General features: G+C 35.4%; 1 protein-coding gene and 1 long non-coding RNA gene across 2 annotated transcripts in view; both read left to right on the plus strand.

Annotated features, from left to right (window-relative positions):
• Positions 1-2,165, plus strand: part of LOC131737124 (E3 ubiquitin-protein ligase KCMF1) — a 43,733-nt gene extending 41,568 nt beyond the window's left edge. The window contains exon 7 of the mRNA XM_059024083.1: positions 666-2,165. Coding sequence (XP_058880066.1) covers positions 666-927 — 262 coding nt within the window. The 3' untranslated portion in view covers positions 928-2,165. The remainder of the gene's footprint in view (positions 1-665) is intronic.
• Positions 2,166-4,930: 2,765 nt separating this feature from the next.
• Positions 4,931-7,590, plus strand: LOC131740227 (uncharacterized). Its single transcript, XR_009330856.1, has 3 exons — positions 4,931-5,692; positions 6,747-6,883; positions 7,204-7,590. It is a non-coding gene; the product is annotated as an uncharacterized LOC131740227 (long non-coding RNA).
• The last annotated feature ends 3,258 nt before the right edge of the window (positions 7,591-10,848 follow it).

Here is a 10,848-nt window from a genome sequence, read left to right on the forward strand (position 1 = left end):
TTTTCCAATTTGTGATCTAAAAGTTATTAATAAATAAAGTGCAAATTGTATTTAAAATGTAAGATTTAAGAAGTGGAAAAAACTGTATTTTTGACAGGATTTATGGGATTTATAGTTAGTATTTTTCAGTTAATTTGTCCACAAACAGAAGACCATCAAGCAAACTGTTAGCAGCACTGGACAAAAAAACAAAACAAAACTGGGACAATGTGACTGTGTTCAAAGAAGAGTTGATGAACGCTGTTGAAAGCATGGAAGTGGATCTATAGACTCCCTGAGAATTGGGGATATGGTTGACCAACTCTGACAATGCGACATAAACACACATTACCTACCTGTGTTACTTACTAAGCTATTTTTTCTTGTGTGACGTGTAGAACATCCAAAATGTCAATTATAAATGATATGCTAAAACTAGAAAAGTCAAGTTATCAGTTAATCTTGTAAAATGGCCAAAATAGATGAACACATCATTTTAAATACTACAACACTGCAGTGAGACATTTTGTTTTTAAGCAGCTTGTTTTCAACGGGCAGAAAAAGAGGGGTGGGAAAATAAATCAATCAGTCAACGGGTCGGCAACACAATGGCGCATATTTTAGTTGACACTTGAATTGGGACACCAATTAATATGTGAATTTGACCTGTCTCCCCCACCCTGTAGGTTGAACGATCCTAAGATGTCTGAGGTAGAACGCCAGTCCTTGGAAAGCGAGCGGGCAGACCGAAGCCTGTTTGTCCAAGAGCTTCTCCTCTCTACCTTGATGCGGGAAGGAAGTTCTTCCTCAGACGAGGACGAACGGGGAGAATTTGCAGATTTTGGTGCTATGGGCTGTGTAGATATTATGCCTTTAGATGTTGCTTTAGAAAACCTGAATTTAAAAGAGTGTAATAAAGGAAATGAGCCTCCGCCACCTCCTCTTTGATGACATCCCACTTCGCAGACAATGTCCTCTGTGCTGTAACTGCCAATGAAAGTGGACAACAACTATCTTTTGGGTTTGTTTTGGTGATTGTAATTTCAGGTCTGTCACTCTTGTTACATTGTGTACATTCAAAAAGGAACGAGAGAAATATATATATATATATATATATATATATATATATATATATATATATAAATAAAAAGATAATCAATTCCACATAACAAATTTTTACTTCTAGCAGGTAAATGTAGGCAATTTTTGCTTCCTGTTCCTTGACATGCAAAAGGCTCCCCTAATGCCCCACATTCGTACTGAAAAGGAAACAAAACAGTATATTGGGAAAAAAATCTCTAATGAAGCTGCTGTGTGTATTTATGAATATTAATGAATAAAAACTGCTTGGATGGTTTACCTTAACTACTGCATGAGGTTTTTTGCAGCGTGCATGAGTTTTAGTGACCCTGTCATTTAACAAAAAAATATATGTATAATCCCAAAGCTTTCTTTGAAAATGTTATTTAAGGGTTACCAGATCAGGATTATGAAACTAAAAGAAAACCAAGTTCGCAAACACAAGCAGAGGGACAGTTTTGAAACCTGCAGTAGCCGTTGCTTACTGCAGTGTTAACCATTTACAGCACGTTTGAGGCAATCTCTGCCGCCGCTTTTCTCTGTGTCCTTTTACTCCAGTGTAACATTGCTGTCTGTGACTGGTTTTGTCTGACCTTGCTAGTCTGCACCATATATGTCATTCGTTCAACACCTCCACGCATCTGCGGAAGACCTGTATCGGCCGTCCGGCTGACCTAAAGAACTGCTCCAAAAAGGGCCTTTGAGAGCCCTGAAAGAAAACTCTTCTTACAAAGCAAGTGTTCATAGTTGCTTATGATTTTTTCTTTTCCTATATTGTGATTGTTTAAAATGATATCAAATTGTTTAACACAATGTTTTAATCCAGGTGTAGTTTATTCATTTATTCACTGTACAGAAAAGAAAAGTAAACCCTGAATTCTGTTTGTTTTTATTTTTTAGTAGAGTGTGTGGTTGTTTTTTTTTTGGTTTTTTTTTAAAAACGCTTCTTCCAATATTCTTTTTGTTCCCCACACAGGAAGTATTACAAGTTCTTATTTATGTAATGTGCTTTACTTAGTTTATGGAGAACATTTTGTATCAGGAGAGCTTTAAGGATTATAAAATCACAGCCATTGTTTCAGTATATTATAAAATATTTGGAATTCTCTTTGCTAATGTTGGCACCTTTTTATTTATTCTGAATTGATTTTTTCTAAAGTGAAACGATTTTTTTTTTTTTTTGGAATCATGCCACCTACATGCCTATACTATTAATCCTTTATGTAAAATACAATGAGATGTATATTGAATTTGTGCGTAAACTTTCATAATGGCTCTAGAACAGGGACAGCTTTTTCTTTTTTTTGAATGTAAAGCTAGAATTCAACGACAAATAAAATTGCACACAGCTTTTAATGAAAATATCAATCATTATTATCATATTTCTGTCCAACTGCACATCACATGAACAAAGGAAATCGGGTTATATTTTGCTAAGCCTGGTGTTCGTTAAACCTCATTACACCATTAAGCCAATTAAGCACCAATACCCAACTGATAAATAAAACAAACTTCATTTCTGTAGTTCATGGAAAACACATCCCCAAAAAAGTTTGAAATACAATGAATTTTTTTTTATTGTGACCCTCATAATATACAAGATGGACGAAGGGTTAGTTATAAGGGCTGATGTGGAGGAATGGGACAATTCAAAGATCAAATGGAAAAGGAGGGGTGACTTATTGCTTGGTTTTCTGTGGTCCAAAAATAAATAACTCAATTGGGTTAAAAGTTGGAAGTTGACAGTTTGTTGTAGAATGCAAAAAAAAAAAAAAAAACACTTGGCTCTGCCTGTGTTAGTTGGAGGAATACCCAGGGGATGCTCCTCCAACCTTCCAAATAATTGCAAGGCCTGTACTTGTTACAATTTGAATATGAAGATGTACCTTTTAATGTTCAGTCTTGTTTTTTATTTTATTTAATTATAGGCAATTAACACAGTTAACCACAGTGCAAATAAGAAAAGGCAGCAACATTTCTAGACTTTCTTTCACTGCTATGTCTAGACATTGGGAAGTGAAAAGAGAATGTAGTCACCATTCTTTTATTTTTCTGAGATACACGTCAGGTTTTTATAGTGATTTGGGTTCTCAAAACATTACAGTACATTGACAGCTGCTGTAGTACTGGCCTTGTAGTATTATATCTACTGCATGAGTTTGAGACTTTAGGAACTTGCTATTCCCTGGGCTTTTAAGACACTGCTTCAGGAGACTAGTTCACGTGTTGAGCTTCCTGGAGCGCTTTAAAGTAAGGTGGATTGCCTATACTGAAGTCTGTTATCTGCAGTTCAAATTAGAAAATGTTCTTACTGCGAGCAAGGGATCCATTGATAAATTAGTAACTGCACGCACAGCCTCACTTTGTTTCCAACCGTTGGGTATCTTGGACACACAATCAATAAGCCTTCAATATAACTATCTAAAAAGTGAACAATGTACTATGGGGTCTAGGCCCATTTAAAAAACTAATTATATATGCTTCTGTCAACTCGAGGCTTGACCATAGTGGCTATGTATACTGTATGTACAATTGGATCTCTTATTTTCTTTTTAAGGTGGTGTTGGAATTGTGGTCAGTTAGTCGCCATGCTGGCTTTCTCCACACACACATACTGTACGTACACACACACACACACACACACACACACACACACACACACCTATTAACCATACTAATACTGCAAGTATCAGTAACAAACAGTGATAATCATCTATTTGCTTTAACAGGTAAGTTCAGCAGTTGCTCGGTACTTAAAAACCTCCAAGGTTGGTCCTGATTGCAAGATTAATAATAATAATAATAATAATAATAATAATAATAATTGCATTTACTGTAGTCTTGTGTGACATCACCTCTACTTGACCTTTTAATGAACATAGTTAAATTACACTGTTCAAGCCTTGTTACCTAAACAATTGATACTGTAAACAGCAAAACATTAAAATAATAATCATAATGATCAAAGGCACAACAGTACAGATCCTTTTAAACTTCTTTAAAGTGTTGTATAAAAGGCTTTTTGTATTTGTAGGGTGCAAAGAAAATCATTGTAGTAAACTAAAGTGATCTAGTGAGTGTGCTGCAATAAAGCTTTGTTTTTCATAATGTTCTTCAGTGCCATAGATAGAACTAGATGATTGATTAAAGTAATTTCCTTTTTTTTCCACCACAAAATATTGGTACATATAGGGGGTTGAGTTAAGTTGAAACAGTACAAAATCTAACTTCCACTTTTATTTTTAAAATAGTCACCCAATCAATAAAAATGCCTGATTCATGAAGATTCCAGCAGTATATTATTTTGCCACCAAATAAAACTGACAAACATACTTGAACAGGTATGAGGGCGTGCATGATAGTAACAATATTTGCATCGCATTTGAATCTGTTCTTTTTGAACATCAGTTGTCAACTGAATGTTTCACTTCTATAACTTGTGGTCTTTTGTTGATTTTTTGTGATGTGGAACAATATCCACTTAGCTTGCCTGAGCACTGAAACTCCGTTCATCTACATCTTAATTTTAATTTACCACTGCAATTACACATTACTTTCTTAAGCATGAATAATAATTACATAAATACCATTATGCATCAAAAGTGTAACATGCATCACTCAGAACTGTGATTTATTCATATTGCAATTACAATAAAGCATACCTAGAGTGTTGGTGGAAAAACTTTTTTTAAGTATTTTTCCTCCAGATGGCAGACTTTGAAAACCTTTTGCTTAGTTTGACATAAACTAAGCAAAAGGCTTTTAGAATGTGTAGGCCTAGTCGAAGACATGTTCTTTGTGTGTGTTTTTTTCCTGTGTCCCTTGATGACCCAAATTGGTTTCCACTATAATGTCCCAGGATTTCAGCTTGGTTAATAAAAATGTATTTCATTGGTCAAACAAGGCTTCAGTGTTAAACATTGCAGCACTACAGTGGAATGCACATGTTGTGACCTAGTCTCACCTTAACTTAAAATTGCTGGAGGCTGTGTTAGGATAGACTGGTTGCTGCAAGACAATGTTTTCATTCATATCATTGCATATTTTACACACAAGAGGGCGCCATACAAATGACTAATTTACATTTTACGTGCATGCAGTGGATGTAGACCATGGCCATTTACTTTTGTCACTTTTTTTACACTCTTTTTGTTTTCCAGACTGTATTTTCACTTTGACGCACACAAAAACAACACAATACCCATGTGACAATAATCAGCACGATACTGTGGAGAAGCAAATGGAACAGACGAGTAAACACTAAACAACAGGATAAGCACAATAGTCAGGACATAGAACACTTGTGTAGATTAGTACAAATAGCATAAAGGGTGCTTGCAGTCGCTGGTAACTATCAACAGCATCACTGATTTAATTTAAAGAAGGGTTTAGCGCTGCACAGCGCAAATCCAGTTCTATTGTTTCAGTGGTTTAGCCAGAGGATTACTTGTAAACAGGTGATGATGTGACAGTGAGATGACCAGGCAACAGAGTTTAACTGAGGTGGCTCTAATCTAAATCTCCCAAGGTTATACTGAATCTGGCTTTCCACATGAACTTTTCATGACAGATGGCTGGAGGCTGCATCAGGAAAACATGAATAATCATGAGGCATTCAAGATCGGGTTTGCAGGTTAGTGTCTAGTCTGATCTTGCAAGGTTGTAGTTTTCCAATTCTTTCGTCACTAAATTTGGAAGATGAAAAGCTTTTAAAAAATTTTTTTTCCACGTACAAGATGTTGTAAAACAAAATCTTCCCACAAAGTTTTGTTACAAGTGGTTGTTTCTCTATTAAACAAAAACAACTGCAATGTGGATGAAGGGGTTTAAGAGTGTGACGGCACTATAAAGAAAATCCCACACTCCGAAACTAAAATAATCATCCAACTATTTATGGACTACAAACACAAGAAAACCTGAAAGAGTAAATCATTTCAAATGACTTGTTTTTCTTTTTGTTTGTTAGTTTTCTTGTTTTGAGTTTAATTGTTCTCAGTGTTTTTGTTACTAATAATGTTCCAATAATACATTTTAATAATTGTTCCCTATAATTGTCTCAACCTGCTGTGTTTCAATGAAATTCATTGCTGTTGTAAAATTATAACTAGCTGTAATTCACCTTTATTTCATCATGTTAAGCTGTGACCTTTCAACTCTTGGCTCCACTTACTCAATACTATAGCTAATTGAGTTGAAAGATCACAGTCACACATTTTAGTTTTACTCTACCTTACCCAGAATTCCAGCTTCCACTTTTGCAAACTGTCCTGATGTTGGAAGATATGCCTGATAAGTTATTAAACAAACATCCCTGTGTTTTAAATGTACTATATATATAGCACTATGTTTTTCACCCTCGGTAAAACCCTAACAATTGCTGCAGCAGGTACCCCTGCAAGCCTATTAACAAGAGATGTATTCACGCCCTTGAAATACATTTATTTTAAAACACTCAACCCAGCAATGTGTTTAATCACTTTTCAGGCATACAATATGTTGTTCTTTGCACAGGATCACTTGTAAGCTAAAAAGATGTCTGAAGCTCTTGGCCAATCATTCTCTCTCTAGTCAAGCTGCATAAGAGGCTGGGTGTGAGATAAATGGCTTTTTAGACAGATAAAATCACAAATAACAGATAGCAGTATAAAAGGCATGAGCAGCTCTTCCTTGCCTTTTGTTCCAACCAGATTCTTGTTTGATGGAACTGATAAAATCCTCCATCCAGATCCTAAAGAAGGTAACTGCTCCATTATACCTGTTAAACCTGGGAAATGATTTTGAATCTCAATATGGAAAACAAAAGGATTGCAATCCTCATGAACAGGTAAGGGGGAGGAGGTGTGCTGAGTGTGAGAGTTTCTGGTTGCCTCAGCCCGGTTCTTTGTGGTTATCAAAAACACATCATCGCAATTTATTGTCTCTTTCTAAGAAACCCCAATGGAACTTGAACTGCCCACACACCCCTCAAAAGGTGCTGAATTGTACCTGCATTTCAAATAGAAAGAGCTCCACTCATGTCAGTGCTGTCAGCTCTCATGGGTGATTTATGTTGTGCTGGGATCAAATTCAACTGTTCTGTATGCTTCTTGCACACAATATCACGTGCCAGGGAATACTGCTACAGTAACCCCATTTCTTTTCTAGGAGAACTCAAGGACAAACACACAGTAGTGGAGGAAACCACAATTAATATGCAACAATCAGCAAGCAAGAAACACGTTCAGCACTGGAATGACTGCTGCTAATATTCTGCTTATAATAGGTGACTCCTTATGAGCTTTATAGTGCCGTGTCTACACTTTTATATTTAATTTCTTACCTGTTTATGATGTGTGTTCACTGTCATTCTATATGTTTTTTTTTCTGCTCAGATAATTATTTACCTTGCAAAAATGTTGAAAATGTCCTTTTTTCAACCACTGGGTTTGTTACTGAAAAGAAGTGAGGTGGTTTGAAAAATGACCGTTGCCATACTTGCAAACAAACTGTATACTGTACAAGATGAGCAAAATCAATATTAAAAAAAAACACAAGCAATGCTTTTGTAATATTGTCTTTTATTCACTATTATTGTTGATCACGGTTTACCATGTTGTTGTATCACTAGTTAAGATATAGTTAGTAAGCCTGGTAGAAAATTATCTAAGGTGAAAAAGTATAGAGACTGGCACAAAACACACATACAGCAATTAGCATATTAAACAGGATAAATATGTTTAAAAAAATGTATATGTATGTTTTTTTTAATGGATTTTCCTCTAAACTGAAGGACCTCTGCTGCACCTTCAAGTCAAAATCCAGGTCCTCAGAACTCAAGTCCAGGCTGACCAAGTCAGTTTAGAGCCTCGGACTGCTATGATGGCAGAAAATCCTGAGAGGCTCATCAGTACCCTAATGGCAGACTGAAGAAATTAAATACACAAAGTAGTGACATTTTATTGTGTTAAAAACAAGACAATCATGTCTGTGGAGTCCATTTCCAACCGATGTCAGGGCATGTACAGTATAATGATATTAGGAGTTGATTTTCACCAACATAAAGAGAACACATCTCCAGCAATTCAAATACATTTGTATAGTTAATGGTGTTTACAATGTGCTACAATGTGTCGTTTTGCATGATTTTTGCTTCTGCCACTCAGTAATTAACAACCCTAAAATTATTTTGGATTTGTAAACGTTTTAGATCCTGACTGTCTTATTTTTTTCATTTTCATGGAGACATTGGCCAAAATTTCTGTAACATTTCTCAAAATGCTGAAGCATGCCAAATACATGACTTTCAAACAGTTCCAATTTCAACTTAGCAAACAGCCATTTGTTTTGGCTTTGGTGTAAAAACTGTTGATAAATGTTGACACGATGATTGTCAGTCACATGTCCCAGTCTGTGCACCTGTCGGAATCATGTTCAGTGACTGACAAGGGCATAAAGGTGCTGATCTATACTTCAACCTTTCTCAAGTCAGGAGCTGGGACAATAATCAGTACATCAAGAGCAAGATAATACCAAACAATCTACAAAAAAGCCTTGTGGTTTAAAGTCGTGGATTTGCATTGCATGTCTCTTGATCTCTACTTGTGACATGCCACGTGACCTCATAAATGTGCATATATTGCCTACTAGAGGACTTTCTTACACAGTTTTTGTCCAGTCAGTGTTTCTGCCAGGGTACATCGAATTAGCCTTTAGATATTATGGAGTTTGTTTATAAAGATCTCTCCCTGTGGACCCTATTCATAACTGTTTAAGTACTGTTTTAAAGAATGTTTTGATCTGTACTATTTTTTGAGAGATAATTTTGATTAATCAAGTTTGCAGTTCATGAAACTTTTTTTCCCAGCCATATAAAGGTTTGTTTTTACCTTTCAAAGCACTATTTAATGTAAGAGAATGTTCATAAAACACTCATTAAAAATAGTCCTTCAAAAAGCATTCCTTAAAACAGTCTTTACATTTTTTTTTTATTGGACCCTGTAAAGGAATACATTTGTGCGACTACTACAATTACCATTACACTTTAACCAAACTGGGTATTAAACAATTTGAGGCATTAGATGACTTCAGTTAATTAATCAGTCTTTATTTCTGATGCAGCACCTTTCACGATAAATTGCCTCAAAGCGCTTTAACAAAACAAGTAAAAGATAAGATGACACAAATGTGGTGCTCTAAAGCTGAAAACTCTGCCACCTGTCTGGAATACTAAGTAAAACTTTGTCCTGTGATCTAAGAGACCGATTGGGTACATATGGGGTCAGCAAATCTTTTAGATATATGGGAGCAAGGCCATTTAAAGCCTCACTCCCCTATATTTAAAGCCTTCCTAGTCTTTAAACACCTACACCATTGCTCATCTGAAACTGACTCTTGTTTCCATAAAAAAAAAAAAAATTATTCCTCAGTCATTTGATGCATTGACATACTGTAACACAAGACACCTATCCTGATAAAACACAATTATCTCTTCACCTGAAGACAAAAAATGTTGCTAAAAGGACCTTTGTTAGACTTTCAATCGGATTTCTTCATTTTTGCAAAATGGCTTCATTTAAACATTGGATGTTATTGCTCAACATTAGCATCAGCCATGTATATAAAATGAAGGCTGTTTTGCTCTACTTCATCAAGAAAATTGTAGGAGATAAAGCTGTTATTTGTTTTAAAGCAACAAACTGTACAATGATTGCACCCTCTAAATGGTATGTTTATATCTGGCCAGGAAGATCTTTTTTTTCAGTAAAGATAAATAAACAATTTTAATCTTTATTGGGTTGTTGGCTTTTATCAGTCCGCCAATGTAGATCCCTAAAGATCAGTTGAGAAACAAAACCACTCATGGGGTATAATATTGGGTATAATTGGTTTTTGTTATTTAAATAAGGCATCCCTCGCAGAAAAGTCTGAAAAAGTTCACTGAAATACTATTATAATATCAGCAAATTACCCTGAACAAACTGTAGCAGAACTGTTAGTGGGCAGTGAATACGTTGTGTGTAGAGTGTCACTTATCTTGTGCAGTTTGGGATAGAGGGTAAAGCTCAGTGATTCTGTCTGCTGAAACTGTGTGAAACGATTTCTGTTATAAGAGACACCCTCACACAACTTACTAATTTATTATAAACCAAAACAAAGCCTGTACAGATAAACCTAAAAAAAATAAGAAGTGTTTTAACTGGAGTTCTGACACACCCTTACAGTGCTTGGTGGATTTCTCATGAATGATTTATAATAACACTCCACACAGAATTTCAATTAGCACAATTACACTGACATAGAGTAGTACAGTATGCTGGTACTGCAAAACATTGTGTGTACTGTTTCATTCAATTGTTGGTACATCACAATATGAAAATGTTACAACTGTGGGACCAATCTACAATATGCTATTATCATTGTCACCGCCTTACTATTGACTTAGTACAGCTCATGACTGAAGATTATTTGGTACCTCTGTATAGACATTTTACAACGCAGTTACAAAAAAAATAGATTGGCATAATATATACATTTCTTGATTAAAAAAAGCATACTTTGATTTTTTTTCAGCTGTGTATGAAAATGAATGTTTACCAAAACCTTTTTTTTTTCACTTTGGGGATTGTCTAAGAGTGATGTCTCACATTCCCAAGCACGTACAACAGCTTGTATTAGCAGAAGAGTCCAAATTTGATACTAGAACAAAATGTCGTTTACCTGTTTAAAGTTTGTTTCCTAAGTAGTCATTAGACATGCATGCTTAGGCAAGCGCATGTATTCTGTCTAGTTAAATATGTGCAATAGCTTTTC

This window comes from Acipenser ruthenus, chromosome 1 (assembly GCF_902713425.1).
Source record: "Acipenser ruthenus chromosome 1, fAciRut3.2 maternal haplotype, whole genome shotgun sequence".
Lineage (NCBI taxonomy): Eukaryota > Metazoa > Chordata > Actinopteri > Acipenseriformes > Acipenseridae > Acipenser > Acipenser ruthenus.